The sequence below is a fragment of the Carassius gibelio genome, chromosome A4, assembly GCF_023724105.1.
Source record: "Carassius gibelio isolate Cgi1373 ecotype wild population from Czech Republic chromosome A4, carGib1.2-hapl.c, whole genome shotgun sequence".
Taxonomy (NCBI): Eukaryota; Metazoa; Chordata; class Actinopteri; order Cypriniformes; family Cyprinidae; genus Carassius; species Carassius gibelio.
Window position 1 is genome coordinate 31,519,459 of NC_068374.1, and position 19,069 is coordinate 31,538,527.

The following is a 19,069-nucleotide window of genomic DNA, read 5'->3' on the forward strand; positions in this document are numbered from 1 at the left end:
AGGCGTTCTCTAGTCAGAGTTATCCAGGGCTTTGGAATATCAGTCTCGCGACTGGCGTCTGTTAGCTCCCACCTGACCTGTTCGCGCTCAAAAGGTGGCAGAATCAAGGCTTTCATGTGTGAAGTACACTGCGCCTCTTGCTTTTCTTCAGAAGCTATTTCCATTCCTCAGTCCCGGCCGCGCTTTACCTCTCTCTTTCCGTTTCCCTCTGAGTGTTGAGAATGGATCTCACCACAGCATTAGTGACGACGACCTTGTCGGGCTGATATTTACCGCAGTTTTGTTTCACCTCTGCTCAGTGTTACCGCTAAAGTCTGATCTCTCTTCCGTCTTCTGAGGTTTTGGAAGACAAATTGGAACATTCGAGAACATTCCACAGAGACCTCAAGAAATCAAAAAAGTCCTAAACCTGAAGCTGCCAATGCTAATTTGCCCAAGACAGTAATGTAACATCTAATCCCAAGATGGTTTCTCTACACGCACAACTTGTTGTTAGATCAAGCACAAGAAATTCGTGAGAAATATAACAGTTCCCTGCTCAAAAAACAGACAAGTTTTCTGGTCTCCCATTTGAATGTGTCCAAAACACATAACAGAACAACAACAACAAAAAACAGAGCCAAAAGCCAAACAAAATACAACAGCAAAACAAAATTAAGAACAAAACATTAAAAAAAAAAAAAACCTAAACAAAAGCTCAAAACAAGGCAAAAAACACCAGCTAAACCTAGCAGACCAGGTTTGCTCATTCATTGAACTGAATCACATTTCCTAAAACTGTCCTGTGCCAACTGTAACTACCTCATGGATCCTGGATGTTGCACTGCAACCAGTCTGTTATGGCCGGTTGAGAAAATGACATTTAGGCCTCCCCCCTCAGGGACAGTAATACATTCCCCCTCACAAAAGCAGTGTCGGCAGGCCACCGAGTCATAAAAGGTTCCTGCTTGACTCTTTTATATCTGCGTGTTTAAAAAGGACCATAAACCTGCGATTCGCCTGCAGCACTTTGGTTTATTAACTCCAGTGTGTCACCTGCAAATTTGCCGAACACAAGCAGCAAGACCAACGAGGAGCTGCATGATCGCATATGTGTACCCGTTACATAAATCTTCACATAAATGTGTCTAATTTCTAATTAGAAATGTGGATGAGTCAGGATGGTTGATTACCGAGGTTAACTAGTTTCTCTAGATTTTATCTATTTCTTTTTCTATCATACATTAAGGAATCCCTTGCTATGAAAATACAATAGAATAAAATTAAATCATGACACTAAATCAACCAAAAGTACAAATTCTGTATATTCAGGATTTCTTAACCGTGCACAAATTTACATGCAAAACATAAGACACCACCAGTGCTTGTAAGAGCACTTAGCAGCATGATCCCTAACTCACTAAATGTTATAAAATACTGTTCCACAATTGCACACTAAAAGGTGTTACTCTAAGCTCTCTGCATTTGAGTGCTGATGTTTCCAACCACACGAGAGCACATTGTGCCAAACATAAAAGAGTCTGGGAGACTTATAAACAGAAGACCTATGGCTTACAACTGCTATTCACAATGTGCGGCGCTCTGGTGTCAGTCTAATGGCTTCTCATAAGTAGTGCACACATTGCACCTGTGGGGAAACCCTATTCTGAGCTTGCTTTGATGATTGCACAAAGTATGTGGCAGAATATGTTCACCCTTTCTGAAGTGAAGCATATTGACTGGATGTACCTTTCAGTTCTTTGACCTTTCTATTTTCTTTAGAGCCCTCTCTTTCAATTTTTCCTTTACATCTGTCTTTGGTGAAGGCTGGTCAAGGTGGAGATTGGGATTCAGTGGGGCCTTCTGGTCACAGGGCATGCTGGGAGTCAGAGCATTTGGGGCTGCATTCAGTAAGACTCTTTTATGCAGTAAAAGAGAACAGGCTCAACCACGCAGTAAAACAGGTATTTACTGGGTTTCATTATAATGTCATCTTTTCTCCCCCCGCTGTCTTACTCCATCCTGCTTCCCAAAAAGTCTTGATTTCTTCAGGCTGATGATATTTTATGAGCGGGAGCTGGGGGGTTGATGACTCAGTACGTATTGTACATCTGGGAACTATGTATCCGGCAGAAAAAGTCTTGAATGCTGAAGAGATGTTGAGGCCTATAAAAACCCATCTCCAGTTTTATCAGGCTAGAGAGATGAATGAAAAAGGATAGGGATGATTCAGAAGAGGATAAAGTCACGCTCTCAAGTCTTGAGAGGCGTTGATCAAAGACCCTCTCTTGCATTGCAATTCTCTGCACATGCAGCGTATGCGGCCCATTTGTTCATCCTTTGGAAACTAACAGCAAAACTTAATTAACCAGACATTGACATTTTGATTCTAACCCATCAAAAAGGCACTTCCAGGACTTAGCAAAGTAGTGAATAGCATGTTGCTATCTGATATACTAGTGTAAGTGGTTTCTAGGTTTTTTTTGTTAGTAGTCGCCCAAGGTTAGAGTTGAGGTTATTTAACAATGAGCAATTAAAAAAATTATTCAAAATGACTTCTCAATGTAACAAAAACATGTTTTTATGGTTCTTCTGTAATTCTATGGTGCTAATTATTATTATTATTATTATTATTATTATTATTATACTATTCACTTTCATGTAGCATTCAGATTTTGGTAAATAATTCGGTCATTAATAATTCATGGTTTAGTACAGATGAATTTTGTACCAATTTTGCATGTTTTTTTTCTAGTGATTTATGGAACATTTCAGAACATTGTGGGAATTAAATCATCCAACATAGACTTCTGGACAACCCACTTTTGGTAATCGTTTATGTTAAACTGTTGTTGTTAGCTCAGTATTCTGCATGTACCATGTAATTTTCATGCATGAATAATAACATTAGCTTGTATAAATTGTCAAAAAAAAATTTTGTTTTCATATGCATTGTTAATGTTTCATATACATTGCCTGCGTTCAATTCAATTCGATTTAATTCAAGTTTATTTGTATAGCGCTTTTTACGATACAAATAATTGCAAATGAATTGCGTTGTATTTCTTTGAATTGCAATTCGGTCATTTCCACTTCCTGCCATTCCAATTTCAGTTCAACTTTCAGTTCAAAGCACAATTTGAGGTATGAATCATGTCAATAGCATGCATTACACTACAAAGTTTAATAATAAGGTCTATGGGTTTGTTCGAAGTTACGGTGATGCTTGCCTAAGAAAGCACCACTAATTAGAAGAATGATTGGATCAAATCATGTGGAAGCAGCACCAGCAGAAAAATAAAGAAATAAATAGAAGCGAGAGTCCTTCCTTTCAGACCATCTAGCCTTCTCCAATGTCAACAGTTGCTATTCTGAATAAGTTTTCACGGCTCTGGTTCTCAACCACAACGGACCACCACACATCCCACCTCTGGGCTCCAATGGAAACCTTCTTAATTGATTTAAAAAAAGCCATTTTTAGCACAGGGTCAGAGAGAGAAAGAGAGGATCGCTCTGGTGTCCTGGACTAACCTCTCTCTCAGCTCACCCTGACCAACAGATTGGAGCGAGACCACCGTAACCATATACCAAATCATCAACAACAATCGGTTTCCCTTCCAAACCCGCCTGACGCGTCCAATAGCATGTGGAGATCAGCTCGGGGTTCGCCTGATCTGGAGTCTCAGGGCCTCAAGGCCAGATCTTGACGTGCCTGTGGGGGAAGGTGGTGGTTGATGGTCTTGGCTGAAAGAAGCAGCTGTTGCCGCTTCCAGACGAGGCCATAGATGCAGCCGCATCAGGGTGCTTCGAATGGGGGGGTGCAAGCCACAATATGGGCTCATGGCAACGTGACCCCATGGAGGAAGCTGGGGCCCTGAAGTCATAAATGAGCACTCTTTGACCGCAACACGTACTCATGCTCACGCACACACTGACGCACCAGTTACCGGGTACCACAGGTCGAAGTCCAATAGCACATCAATCCTGCTGTCAGAAAAAGAGCTTATGAACTCGAACGAAAACATAAAACACATGACACAGAACAAGGAAAATGTGAAAACGGAGAATGATCGAAAGAACAAACCGAAGGCCAGGAAAAACACCAGAGACCACAACAAAGGGAGGGCCGCTGTGGCATTGTTGTCTAGAGGTCTACGGCAAAGAGGAAAAACAGCCCCTCCATAAAAAGTGGGACTTTTTGCACTGAGATTCTCACAGACATTAACTGCTGATTCTGGCTTTCTATTCGAACCCTCTCTCCCGAAGGGCGGGAACGACCACCACAAAAATAGTCAATATGATGAAAGTTACATCAGCCTAAATGAGGTAGTTTGTATTTGCAAATCGGCTTAAAATAAATACGATGACACCTGGATCTCGACGCTTCTGCTTCAGTATCGCAGATCCATAAATTCAACAACAGTTCATGCGGTTGCACTACAATTGTGTCTTATTTCACTGTTCAATTATTCTCTCCTTTTATCTTTTGCCAAAATCCAAAGCTCACAATGAGAGGATGACACGAGGTCAGGATGTGCGTGAATGTGGTCTGGGTGAGGGGAAACATGAGCTCGCTCTTTACCTGAGAAACATCCCAGCAATTCTCAAATGAGGAACCAGAGCTGACATCCAAACTTATATAATCAGAAGATGGATCGCTCTGAGGAGACGCATTTCTAGACAGCGTTAAAGGAAAACCTTTAAACGCTGCACAAAAGATTGAGCCATTGTGTATAACTCATGGTTTTTGGGGGCCTATGACCCTCTTAAAAGATTGATAGGTCTCATTATGGGTTAAGTTTCAATGTTAAGACCAAGGCTCTTGCCAGATTTCAGTGGTTATGCGTGTAAAACGTTTGCCTGAAATCCATCACAAGGCATAGGGATTCATCCTGCATTTCAATCAGGCAACATCACATGAGTAAGGTCTGATCTGGAACAGACTCATGAACCGTATGCAAGTGTAAATGTGATTAACGTACACAGACATCATGTGGATTTACCTTGATCTGTTGAGAACTCTCGCTGATATTATCCTCTCGCTTACGAGCCTCTTCCATCAACTGAGCGTTCCTGTTCTTCTCCACCTGCTCTTTGTGCTTCAGGTTGGCAACCTTCTTGCTTTGGTCTTTCATTTGCCTGCAAGGACACACCAACAGACTTCAGTCAAACATGCACAGATGGACATTGAGGTGGACGAATACTGGAAACTGGAAGCCTTTGATAACTAACGATATAGCAATTTTTCAGCAACTACTGTAGCATTGCCAAAAGGTTTGCAGAAAGTATACTGTGCACATTATGAAATAATGCATAATGTTTCACATACTATTTTTGAAAATAGAATATGCATTATTCTATAAGAATCTTAATAATATTATAATGTTGCATTATGTTTGATGAAATCAGATTACATGCCTACTGTATATTTAAAGTAATTGTAATCTGAAAATCAAGCTTCGTATATAATTAGGAATGGGTCAAAATGTAACTAAATTAAATAAAATATTAAATTAAGTTCAATAAAAAATACAATAAAATAAATACAATGTGGCATTCTGTATGATGAAATAAGACCACAGGCTGACTGTATTTCAATTTGAATTGATTTAAATTTGAAAAAGCTCATTTAATTTTAAATATTTGAATTAGGAATGGGTGAAACCAGAAAATATAAACTGAAATGTCAACTAATATTACCGGGCCACAAGAAGAATCCAAAATCTCTTCCTCAAAGAGTGTTTTACATTTTTTTCTTCTTTTACACACATATAAGCAGTGAAGTACAAACAAAAGGGTCAATGAGAAAAGCCAAAAGTGGTCTAGCTTAAAAGGGAGCAGGACTGATCTCCACAGATCAAGCTGTGCTACAAATGAAAGACAGTATGTTTGTGTTTGAGCTCTGGGATTTTTCTCATTATCCTTTCCCCTCCTCCATTTGCTGTGGCATGGAAACCCGCAGGAACACAAAGCAATACCAAAAAGGAAGGAATGAATAAATTAAAAGAGCATTCAAGCTGTTTTCATTTCTGAGAAGTGTCGTATACCAACAGGTCTAGATGCTGCAGTCACTCGCCCCAATGGGTATCAGAGTTTTCCTGTTTACGTGACCGCTGTCGGTGTATTGCACACTGGCAGCATGTTGACCAGGATCGGTTACGGTTCAGCATCTTGACTTGATTTTAAAAAAAGGGAAAAACTGCATCTCTGCCCTAGAGAACAGATGTAACACTGACTATGCCAACACCAATGTCTTTAAATGAGTAATAACACAGCGTTGTGGAAAGACCTCCCTCAGCACCCGCTTGATACCACAGAGCATTGCCCAAGACACACAATATGGGAAGGTAATTGAAGAGTTATTATGGGGGCTTATGGGATATGACAAGCCACATTTAAGTGTGCCAGGAAAGTGGCACCAAGGTGCTTTGGAGTAAAAATCACAAAATAGCTTTCAAATTGTGTTCACTGAAGCAAGGTGACGCTGAACAAGGCTTGGAGAAAATGGGCCATGCTACTGCGCCACTAGAACCTGATCATTCTTCTGGATGAGCTGTCCTGAGCACAGTGGAGTCTCTGTGTGAAAGTACCTGAGGAAAGCCGGAGTCCTCTGGCTCCCACTGCAGATACTAGTACAACTCTGCTAGCTGCTGCCATACAAAGGTTTGGAGATCGAGTTAGCCTGGTGACATACTGAGCAACTGGTCTGAGCGTTTCTCCATCTTTTCAGAAGGTTCCCAAGGTTTTCTTTTCTTCTCTTTACTGTATGGGATCGCATGTCTCTTCAATGTGAGGATCATAAGAAGTGTTGACAGACTGCAGGCGATGGAGAGACAAAGTCTACTACTATTCCATCCACTGTTGTTTGCAATATGTTAGAATCATACATTTCTGCAAACACAAACAGAAATCAGGTCTTGAGGCTAACAAAAACACAAAAGCTCCTTGATTCAGTTGCACCGTTAGGGTATAAATAACTAAAAGCAGCATTCTACTAACTTGACCATAGCACATCAGCTGTTTCAAAACAGTGCGGACATACCAATAAGCAGCGGTGTAGCATGACAAATGGCTTCATCGCTGTTATTTTCATCACTGCGCCCGCAGTTTTACAGCAGAGTGAACTTTGTCCTTGCATGTTGCATTGGGAAATCGGATTCAATTTTATGAATCTGTTCATTCACATGGTTCATATAAATAAACGATTCATTGATTAAATAAACGATTCACTGATTTATTTAAACAACTCACTGATTTAAACAAACAACTGATTCATTTAAATGATTCACCAATTCATTTAAAACTAAAATATTTATTTAAACAATGTTTTCAGCTCCATTATATAAACGCATTTTCTAGTTTTTTTTTAGTTCGTTCTAAAGTTTAGTATAAGACAATTATACTTCCAGAAAGATTGTTTTTTTCACAAAAAGCTATTTTTAGTTAACAGTACTAGCACTACTATTCCTCTAAGTGCAGCTTGGCTGTAGTTTAACTATTTTATGAGCATCTTAACAAGTTGCAGTTCCAAAGCAGTTTCCTCAACGCTGCTAATTTGATAGCTATTAAAAGTCTATTAAAAGCACCGCAAATACAATTCAAGTCCATTCTGGAAACATCAGACAAAATGTGCATTGTCAAAAAAAAAAAAAAAAACATCTTCAAGATAACACGACCATTAAACAAAGTAAAAAGAAAGACTTTGTGTGTGTGCTCAAGGGAGTTTGTGTAACAGGTCATAAATATACTGGAATGTTCCTATTTGGTGTTTCCAGAAGAGGCCAAGCCATCTGCTTGGCTCCGCTACACTTGCAATAAGCATCGGACTGTTTTTATGCATTGAGCGCCAGCCCTTTATTCAGGGTTTTGATTATATGTTTATATGTCTCCATTTGGGCTCTGATGTGATGGGATAGGTAACCTTATTTCACAGAGTTCATAGAGAAAACACTTCTACAACAATAAAGAGGAACGGCAACATCTAATACAGATGTAATTTGCCAGTCGTTCTGGTATTTTTGATATGCTGTGATAAAAGCGTAGGATAATGCAGGTACAGTGTATAACAAAAGCAATTCATAACCCTAGTTGACAGAGAGGCTTTTCTAGGCAGTTATTACTAGCATGCATGCAAATATTTCCAGCGAGCTCACTATGTCTAGAAGTAATGATGGCACTCTAATCTAGCCCATCCTGTCAGATTAAATCGAATGTTGATTTCAAAGATTCCTTTGATTCAAAATAAATGCTGTTCTTTTGAACCATTTATCAAAGAATTATGAGTAACAGAAAAATATTAAGCAACAACATTTTGTTTCTAACATTGATAATACCAAAGGATATGCTTCTTAAGCAGCATGTGACAAGTCTGAAGTAATGATGCTGAAAATTCAGCTTTGCCATTACAGAAATAAATTACATTTATTTTAAACAGTAATATTACTTCACAATATTTCTGATTTTACTGAACCAATGAATGCAGCATCGGTGAGCTTAAGAGATTACTTTTACAAACCTTTGAACAATACGGTAAAAAAAGAAGAATAAATACAGCATCTCACTCTCAAGCTATCAGTCTGGGTTCACACAGACCTAAATGGAAACATCTCTGTTTAGTGAACACAGCTACACAAGTGTTCAATTGCAGAGACCCCATTTAAAAGCCTTCTTCGTTTCATTTTTTCCAATGCCACCATTTTCCTTTGCTCTAAATAAAACTCTGGATCACATAGGTAACCCTGTCATCTTCCTCCTCTCTGTACTGAGCTTTATGTTTTATGAGCAGCCATATTAATATCAATACTAGGAAAACTGTACCATATTTGGGTGTCAATGTGGCTTCAACCAATGCGAGAAGCAACATGAATATGAGTGGAAAAAAAATGAAAAACAGGTAAATAGGTCTATGACAAGGTGGGAGAGAAAGAAAATAATCTTTCAACACAATTTTTAGGTTGTCTAGAGGAAAAACACTAATTATACATCAAAACGTAACATATAAATCCAAACAAAAAACACACGCTTGGAGAAAATGCGTTCAGAAGAATGAAAGATCTACACTCCAGTCTAACCTAATGCTTTTTAAGGAATCTTATTTTCATGGAGCTCAACCCCTGAAACATGATCAAAAATAGCCATTCATTATTTTGGTCCAGATCATAAAATTAATAATTCATTTACAAGACAGCTCCAGGCAATGTTTACATGGTAAGGCTTGAAAGCACTTTGAAATTCTCAAGATATCGACTGAAGTGTGTGAGCAAACATCAGAAAGTTCGCTAACTTTCGGCTATAAAGATGTTCTCAACTTCTGCATAATGACGTCTTTGAAACATGCATCTAGTAAACACCTCTAAAAACACAAAAACAAAAAAAGAAAGTCATTTTCACACGGCCAGACTGTGCCCTAGGGAAGGACAAGTCCTTGCCGACATCCAAAGCCATGATGCTGTTGAATGACCACCACTGCAAGGTCAAGCTAGAAAAAACAAAGCAATCCAAAATGCACAAGCTCTCAAAATGACTCCTTATAAAATGTTAGCTTTTTCAATATTTCCTTTCTCAAAATAATATGAACCTACATTTCTAAACAATGACGTTCTGCAGTCACTTAACTGGAGAAATGAGGCCCGGCGGGCATTAAAGCAAACGTTATTCCAAAGTCCAATTGCACCTGACACTTAATAACATAAAACAAGACCCAATGGTAAAATTGGGTGTGATTTGGAGATGAATGCACAAGGAAATCGATGCTGAAGAAATAAATCCATCATCCTTTTAGGAGGAATTCTGGGTAGAAACAGAAAGGCGTCTTATGTCACAGAGCCAACGTGCATTTATGAGCGGGCTGCACAACGCAGAAGGCTGGAGATGGTTACCATGCAGTGTTTTCGTCCAATTTTAAATGTCATTTTTCTTTTTCTGTTCAACTGTGCTGACGGAATTGAACATAAGTGTGCCCACACTAACAGTCCAGGATGGGATAAACGTCAAAAAGGTTGAGTAAGGACAAAAACCTTTCTGTTTATCGCAACCCCAACCTGTCTGACCAGCACAGAACGGAGTGGAACGCCATCAAAGACTGTTTGAGAGTCTGTGTTTACTTCATCCCTCATCCCTCTCGAAGTCATCCTTTAATGTCAATTGTGTCTTTATATTGGCCGGATATCTCCTTCCTGGCGTTCAGGATATGTCCGTGAGCTCGGGACTAATAAAAGTCAGGAAATGTGGGTTCTTCGCTGACTGTTGCCATTGCTCTAGCAGCAGGTGGAGCAGAGCTGGCAAGAGCCGCTGCTTGATAGCAGGGCTCATATTCACAGTTCCGTCTGTGGTGAGTGCAAACTTAATAGAGCCTAATAGACTTTGGCTTCTGAGAAGGTTTTTGCGGCCAGGTGCACGACAGGGTGTCCCCACGACTGTTACGTACCGTCCTGTGCAATTCCCTCCGGCCCTTGACTAATATAGTTAATCTTGCGGTCGAGCCTGAGGCCAGGCTAGCCAAAGCTAACTGGAAAGCACACAGAGGCAACAGACAAGCGGACGTGTTCTCCGAGTCGACCGGATCGTATGCCCTCATCGACAGGCCCAGAGAAGCAGACCTCCCTGTCTGTGTGGGATTGTGGCCTTCACCTGCCGGAGGAACCCACAGCGGCAGACCAGCACAGCAGAACAACCTCTTGCAGTAATGAGACAAAACCCAGAAATACAGCCTTCTACGTCTCCAGAATGAGTAACGGTAACTTAAATTACACAAACAGAGGAAGTGGAAGAGAGAGGAAAAACAGAGGGAGCAATGACAAAATATATTATGAAACATATTACTACGTATTAAAAAGACAAAGATTCTAAACATACTCTATGCTAAATGCAAAAAATAAAGAAAAAGACGACATGAAGCATTCGTGCTTTGAGAAATGAAGCACATCACATGTATTGTCAAGCATTTGTAGACTAAATCAAGAGGTCCTGGCGCTCAGCAGCAAATGCGTAACACTAGGCAAAGTTCATTTCAGAATTACATGGATTTCTTTTCATTATGCCGCACCCCTTCATCTGGGGGAGATATCAAATTGGCCTTGTTTGTTGTGTTGCTGAGTTCCAGAGAATAAATCAAAAGAGCCAAAAAAACAAAGAGGAGGAGAAGAAGGATGAGCAAGAAAGAGATCGAGAGGGAGAGAGATAGAGATAGAGAGAGAGAGAGAGAGAGAGAGAGAGAATGACAGTTCTGTCAAGTGCTCCCGTAACATTCGGCTTGTTTTCTAGTGGAGTTACAAGAGTAGAAAAAATAAAACAGCTTGACAAGCCTCTGTTCCAGACCAAAGTAAAAAGAGATGCAAATAATAACCATGATAAACAAGCCAAGCGCTGAGATCTGTAGCGGGACGGGTCTGTATCGTCGGTGCGCTGGCAGAAGAGGCAAGTTTTTCAACACCGCTGGAGAGAAAATGACTGATGGAGATTCTTTATGCTCCAATTAGAAGTTCTGCAAGGGCTCTCCTACTTTCTTTTCCCACTTCCTTTCTATCTGTCGTCCACATACAGCAGAAGCTCTGGCGAGTCCTTCTTTTCTTCTTCTGAACTCTGTCTCATCAGACCTCACAGGTAAGCATTATTAATGCATTAATAAGATATGCTTGTAGCGCCTACTTGACCTTCCCAGGTTTCCTCATTCCTTCTTTTGAACCTTTAATCAATTCAGGTCAGAGCAATTTCTCTTTTTTTCCATTGAAACTTTAGAAGCAAGTCCAAGGGGAGTGATGGAGGCAACAAGAGCAAATTGGGGTTAAGTGCATCGCCCAAGGGCACCACCACACTACAATCAACCGCTGAATTATTTTCCTCATGTCTAGCCTAGCGGATACAGTTCTCCCCAAACTGGCCCCTCAAAAACACAGGTCCCAGATCATTCGAACCATCCTTAAAATGATTTACAGAGCAGGCCCTGGTAAAGCAGCATACAGTTTGTGTGTTATAACATAAAGAAGTTGATTTGCAGTGGAAAGGAAGTGCAGGCAAGGAAAGCAGCCATACTGACCTTGAAAGCAGACTGGGAAGTAGACAGCGTTCCAGTGAGAAGAAATGCAGAGGAAGAAAGAGAAATACAGTGAAGGTGAAAATACACCACACAGCGCGAGATACTGAAGGTTAATTTAGATAGCTGAGTAAGACAAAAAGAGTTAACAGTGCATTAGAGTTTGCATGTAGACTTGTGTACTTGATTTAGACTTTATGACTGATAAATGAATAGTGGATGGAAAAATTTAATCAGAAATATGATGATGGCAGAACCTGACAATGTGACATGCAATCTCACACGCTACAAAAAATAATAAATAAATAAATAAAACAGATGCATCTTTAGTAAGGCAGTGAATGGATTCAGAATGTATTATATGATTATGCAGATTTATTGTACCATTTATTTACAATTATCCTTATAAAATTTGCAGAGAAATTGTATAAAAGGGGCTTTAAAATGAAATTGATAAAATGGTAAAATAATAAAATACCATAGACCTTCTGCCCTGTGTAAAAAATTAAATAAATGTTAAATGTATACATTTCCATAACATTAACTGATTCTTACCCAAAATGCAAAGGAACATTATAAAGAGAGTCCGCTTCACAAGTCTTACAAATAGTGCTTCTGTTGTGCTTTTTTCATTTGTTTTACCTCTATTTCTTTGCAACAAATCTATTCTAGCTCACCCTTCCATTTTAGCTCCCTCTCAAACACTGAGCCTTACTATACTCAATAATTACCTGCAAATTTACCGCTGCTGAATGTATGAAATAAATACCCCAATGCCCCAATTCAACCTCTGCCATTTTTCTGTGACTTTGAAGGCATTTTCGAACAAGGACTGCCTCCGCACAACTGATCTGCAACAAGAGGAGCTTTGGCTTCTCCATCTCCGAGTGAGAAAGGTAATCCTGACTCACTCTGAACACAACGCATCTCTTCTACCCCTCACTCACGTCTTGATTAAAGACACAGGCGCTAACAGAAGAGGATCTGTCTGAATAACTGGAAAACTACGGCACAGAGAGAACAATTGGAGGTTTTTGAGGACCGCACTCCCTGGTGTGTATTGAGAACATAACTTGACTCTCAGCCGTAATTAGCTGTGAGCGGCATGGTTAGTGATTCTGGCTGGTGTTTATTTCAGAAATCTTCTCTCGTTTGACATGAATGATGCATCGAGCCAAGCATGTGGAGTTTGTTTTAGCCTCATCCTCTCCTAACACAGCTCTGTTAAGACAGCATCAGACGTTCAATGCAAGTCAGATGAATATTTATGAATCGACAGAAATCCAGCTCAAAACACTTCTAGTATCCAACGGCCTTCGAGCAAATAAATATCCCTGTCAGGCCTCCAACCGCAGCTCTGAAAGGCCTGGCGAAGGGTGAAAAGGAGTAGTGCACGACTGTAAATGTACAACATCCATGACCTCCTCGACTCTTCACCACCAGGCCAGACTCTTCCTCACATTCTCCTGTTTACACTCAAGCCCTATTTCAATTATTCATCTCCTTTATTTATTTATGAAAGCCAAGATGAGAGACGGTCTATATTTGCCTTCCATTAATTAGTCCAATTAAACGGACGTTTACACCATGGACATAAAGTGAAAAATATCCAGAAAAATGCTTTGGGAGGAGCAGACATGCAGTTGAAGGTGTGCAATCCATAAAGTTGGAGCTCTTTGCAACTCAATTCTCCATGTCTACAGACACAGAACATACTTTGGGATCAGAGCAATGTGTTGGAAACTACAACTAAATCGATGCTTGCAATAAATCTACCAGATATGCTCAAAGACAATGGCAGCATCCCATAATAAGCGCTGAAGTTGCCCTCCAAAGTTACACAACCCATTTCTGGTCTTACGGCAAAATAAATGGAGGATAAGAGATGACTGAGCGGGTGAGAACATTCCCCAAACAGCAATCCCTGAGCGGTTCTCAAAAAACAAAAATGTTGAGGGGTCATACTGGCCACTTATGCGCACGTAATTGAACTATACATTGACAAATGGGACACCCCATGGTTTTGTGGACTCCACAGATACAAACCAAAGAAACAAGTGCACTATTTTGGACTGAAGTTGTGACTTATCTGTTAGTAACGATATAGAAATAGGTACATGTACACTAGGGTTGTTGTAATACTCAGTACACTGTAGAAAGACTGGTATTGTTGCCTTTATTTCAGCAGGCAATCATGAATCCTGAAGTGGAAACACGGAAATAAAAAAATCTTTATGGAAGATGGAGAATGGAAAATAAATTGCGGAAGTTGAATAAATGAAAAATGTAAAAATAGAGTAAGAGGTTGCAAGTATTCATTCATTTGAGGGTTTTATTCCCGAAAGTTTCCTAAATCTAACAGAAGAACCTTCCTTTGCAGATATCATCAGTAGGAAAACACATTCTCATAAATGATATAATTATGTTTAAAGGGTTTATCTCAGTCTATTGTTACTACATAAAAGAAGTCTACAGTATGTCTACATTAAGAATAAACGTGTGTGTTAGTGTACCTCTCCAGCTCGCTGATCTTGCGATCCTTGTCGTTCTTCTCATTCTCCATCTCTCGGAGGATTTCCAGGAGCCTGTCCACTTCTGCCTGGGCCTTCCCAGCATCCTCCTTGTAACGCGCCACCTCCTGCTCGAGTGTGGCAATGCGCTCCGACAGTCCTGCATTTGCCTGAGCCTCAACCGCGGCGGACTGAGCCTGTGGGGGCCAAACATAGAGTCTCAGGAGGAAACTACAACCAAGTCCAAATTTATAATAGATAATATAATTATACATTTAAATAATAATGCATTTATAAATTAAGGTGATAACAATAATAAAGATGAATAAAACAAATAAATATAAATGAATACTTCAGCCCTTCATAGACAAACTGTCAGCGGTCAGACCACTGTCATGGGTATGTGTGTGTGTGTGTGTCTGTGGGCTGTTTTGAGATCTCAGACACTCGACTCTCGCCTGCAGGCTCTGCGTAAGCTCCCCCATGACATCACAACAGGATATGCTCTCATTACAGGAACACATTGAAACACAATCATGCTGAAGTCATCAAAATAATTAGTGACTTTTCAGCCATCTAAAGTGCCGGGTCAAGGGCCTCCTCAAATGAAAATTAAATCAGTTAATTCCTCTGGACAATTAAAGGAGTCAGCTGTAATGTTTCTTTCATAAAAGTCCTCTAAAAGGACACAGGTGTCTTCCTGCTGCAAATATATAGCTGTGAAAACACAAACACAGAGCAGGCTTTACGAGGTGAGGACACAGGAGCACTGTGTCATTTACACCAGGACTACAAGCACATAAATGTGTACAAACCACGTCTAAATGCAGAGGACATGATAGCCTGAATGTATCCAAAATATGGTTACAAAACTAAACAGGCAAAAAAAAACTTTTTCCTCTCTAGAAATCTGCTGGTATAAAAAAATACAGCAAAGAGTCTGGCATCCAAGGTCTCTTCAGACTGGCACTGTGTGAAAGAGGACTGTTCTGGTTTATTGAGGATAATATTTGCAGGTGACGTTTAGGCCCCGCTAATTAGCTTTATTAAAGTCTCGGCCTGAAGTTGAGTACGTTTCCACTCTGACCGCCAAGAGTTTGTCATCTGTGAACGGACCAGCTGGTGCATACGAGTTCATGTAAAAGACTACGTCTGGCAGAGAAATGAAAGTTTGTATATGAAAACACACGATACATGCATTTAATGTGCAATTAGCATCAAGAATGTGTCAGGAAGAGGGCGGAGCAAAAACAAATCTGTCAGTACAAGGCACTTTCCATGAACAGGGTCTACAACATTAAAATGATCTAATTATTTATTTTCATTTTCAAAAAATAGTCAGTGAAAGGGGGTGCTTAACCGTCAGAAAATTGTAACAAAAATATACAGCTAAAAAATTTTATATAATTTGAGTTGTTTATTTTCCATTCATTTTCTGTAAATGGAGGTTTAAAAAATTTTCAAACCCGGTTACTAAAATCTGAGGTATAAATTCTGGTTAGTTTAATAACAAGAAGGGAAAAAAAGTAAATTCTGTAGCTATTAATTAAATGACAATAACAAAATAAATAAATATATATAAAAAAAATTCACCCATCCTATATCCAACACTTAAAGCAGGAATATAGATATCAATGTGTTTAAAGCAAAGTGCACCGTATTCTTGGAACCTGCCACTTGATTAGTCGTCTGATCACATAAGAAAAGCATGTGTTCAGGACCAATAACAAACCCGTTCTCAATACAAACACAGATATGTACTTTGAACAACAGAAAAACTAGCATGTGTACAGTTGTTAGCGAGTGTCTGCTTGTAAGCTCCATTGAAGCTTGTTGGTATTGGAAAGCCAGAGTGGTCAATCCATACGGCACCATCTTTCAAAGGAACAACCAATATCCCAGCACCAAACAGGGGCTTGTGGGAAATGCGGTTTAATAACATTGTTTAATAATGTGTTTGTGCCTGTGACTCTTTGGCTGGGCAAAATAAAAGAGAGGCTGTGTGAAAACAGCACACATTTGCAGTTTATATGCATTTATGACTTTCTTGACCTCTAAATGTTCTTGCGAGAAAACATCTTGGTGTTGAATGATATAAAAGTGCATGTGTGCACAGCAGGGGATATAAAAGAGTTTTGAAGTAGCTGAGGAAGTGCACTGGACTCTTGGCTGGTTTGAGTAACGTAGACCGCTGGATGTTCTGGCATGTCTGTTCTCATTTCGTGAGCCGCGCTGACACCTCCATCTTCATACACTCCTGACGGTCACGCGGGGACAATTGAGTCCTCCGCCCCCTTTCTGTCTCATCCAATCACAGCAGACACCCACCGAGCTGTCAGCGGGTTTTCACTTGCACTGCTTTTATATGAGACCCTGTGCGAACACAGATACACACACACTGCCAGAGATTTCATTACTCTTGGAACTGACGATGGGACCCAGACCTTCTCATCGAGCCATGCAAAGAGCTCTGAATGTGAGTATGAAGGTGACCGGTTCATATGAGAGCTCAGAATCACCATACAGAACTAAATGTACTTGCACAGATTGCGGTCTAAAAAAAACGAACAAGCACAATCGCCTACATACAGAGAGGCACAAAGCCTATGAGCACTTAAACGTAAGAATTTAAGGGAATTATTTAATTCAAGCTGTCATCATTTACTCGGACATGCTGTTCCAAACTTCTTCGACTTTCATTGTTCTGTAAAACTTTTGAAGAGCGTTTATGCTGCTCTTTTGCACAAACAAATAGACAGACTGTCAAGCTTCAAAATGCACAAAAACACTATAAAAAATAATTATAAAAGCACCATTAAAGTGGCATGGTATGAGACACATGCACTGCCTTTCTAGACTTGTGAAATAAGGACAGACTGAATTTAAGTTTTAATTCATTGAAAAGCTGATCATCTTATTTTTAGCACAAAGATGTAGATGACACCAAATGCCATTACAGTTAAATTTTTATACATGTATATCATTTCAGTATATTTTATTTTAAGTAAAAAAAAAAAAATCAAAGTCAAAAATGTTATAAATGAATAAATTATATAAATAAATGAAAATCGATAATCGAAAATGACAATTAAATTTTGACAGGAACTTTAATACAACTATCCTAATTAAAAACTAAGCTTGGCCGCTTTAAAAGTGTAGCATCTGTAAAGGCACGTGCACACCATACTGCCACAGCTCAATGCGACACATATCAGCTTACAAACACGCCACTAAATCCAAGCTCCGCTGAGGAGCAACGTCAAGCCACACAAGATCATCACTCTCGAGCTACAGATAAGGAAAGATCTCATGCAAGCAAATCTCAGACTACTCAGAGACTCCGCCAGCATATCCTCTCTATCTCACATACACACAAAACTAAACTTGAGATAAGCCTCGAGCTCATGCAAGCAAAGCTCCTCTCACACATTTATTAGTTACACACACACACACACATATGCTAGCACTGCTAAGGGAGGCTTTTCGCACTGAGATGCACTTACAAGATTGAAGGGATGGCCTGACATGTGCTCAAAGCGCTTTCGGAAAGAAAGAAAGAAAAGCACAGAGGAGTTGGGGAAGAAAACAGAATCGAGTGGTAAAGTAATGACAAATTTTATTTTTTAGTTTTTTAAGTGAGAAATATTTGATATTCAGGAGACAACAAAGGAGATAAAGAGGCAGGATGAGAAAAAAAGACAAGAAAAGACAGAATTAGAGGAGTGTGAAAACAGATGGTGAAGAGAAGGGAAGTCACAGACATGGAGTATCAAGCAGTGTCAGAACATCACTTTTGGTGGTATAAAGTAGCATGAGCTACAAAAAGAAGAGACTTGAGATGATTAGGAATAATGATGCACGGTATATCTCTACATGAAACTAGACTAATTCACACAATATGTGTAAGTGATGTACTTATTAGAATAAGCACAATGCTAACATCAGACCAACAGGGAAAGTCTGTTCATTTGGTGGCCATCTATTTCAAGCATCCTAGCCCACATCCTATGTATTTGAATAAATAAGTCCGGAATTATCAAAATCTGCTTTCAGCACTCACAAATAAATAACATATTTCAAATTAGCAAACAAATGTGACATGAACGATCCCATAATTGTTGTTTCTTATGCTCAGATTGCGTTAAAAAGCGCATATCTTATAGAAAAAAAAGCAGGATTATTCTGCTATATGGTGCATTGCACTTTCTCCTATTCATAAGTATTTGAGTCGACTTTGAGATTCTTTGTAAATCTATAGTGTTTGATCAAACTCTACTGGAGTGAGCTTTAAATGATTGTTGAATATCTTTTCTCACAGTGCCTGTTAACATAAGTGCGCTGTTGAAGTGTTTCAAACGAGTCAAGTATAAGATTCTGATTCATTTAGGATGCTGTTGTTGAAGGTAGCGGTCTATGTTGACCGTCGTCTCGCTCAGGTCTGAAGCTGAGCTAATATCTTCCCCCACCAGCACTCGACAGAGGAAAACTCCACAGGTAAAATGCACTTGAGCGAACATTCAGTTCACAGTCATTGTATTAAGTGCTGTCA

The 19,069-nt window shown here is 39.6% G+C and overlaps 1 protein-coding gene across 6 annotated transcripts in view; it reads right to left on the bottom strand.

The window, feature by feature from the left end:
• The window catches only part of LOC127977239 (ELKS/Rab6-interacting/CAST family member 1), a 175,023-nt gene that overhangs the window by 106,099 nt on the left and 49,855 nt on the right, over positions 1 to 19,069 (bottom strand). For all 6 annotated transcript variants that reach the window (XR_008158160.1, XM_052581998.1, XM_052582014.1 and 3 more), the window contains 2 exons: positions 14,524 to 14,717; positions 4,983 to 5,118 (listed from right to left, as the gene is read on the bottom strand). Coding sequence is in view for 5 of the 6 variants with exons in the window: in XM_052581998.1 (XP_052437958.1) it covers positions 4,983 to 5,118; positions 14,524 to 14,717 (330 nt within the window). In the remaining variant the exon portion in view is untranslated. The remainder of the gene's footprint in view (positions 1 to 4,982; positions 5,119 to 14,523; positions 14,718 to 19,069) is intronic.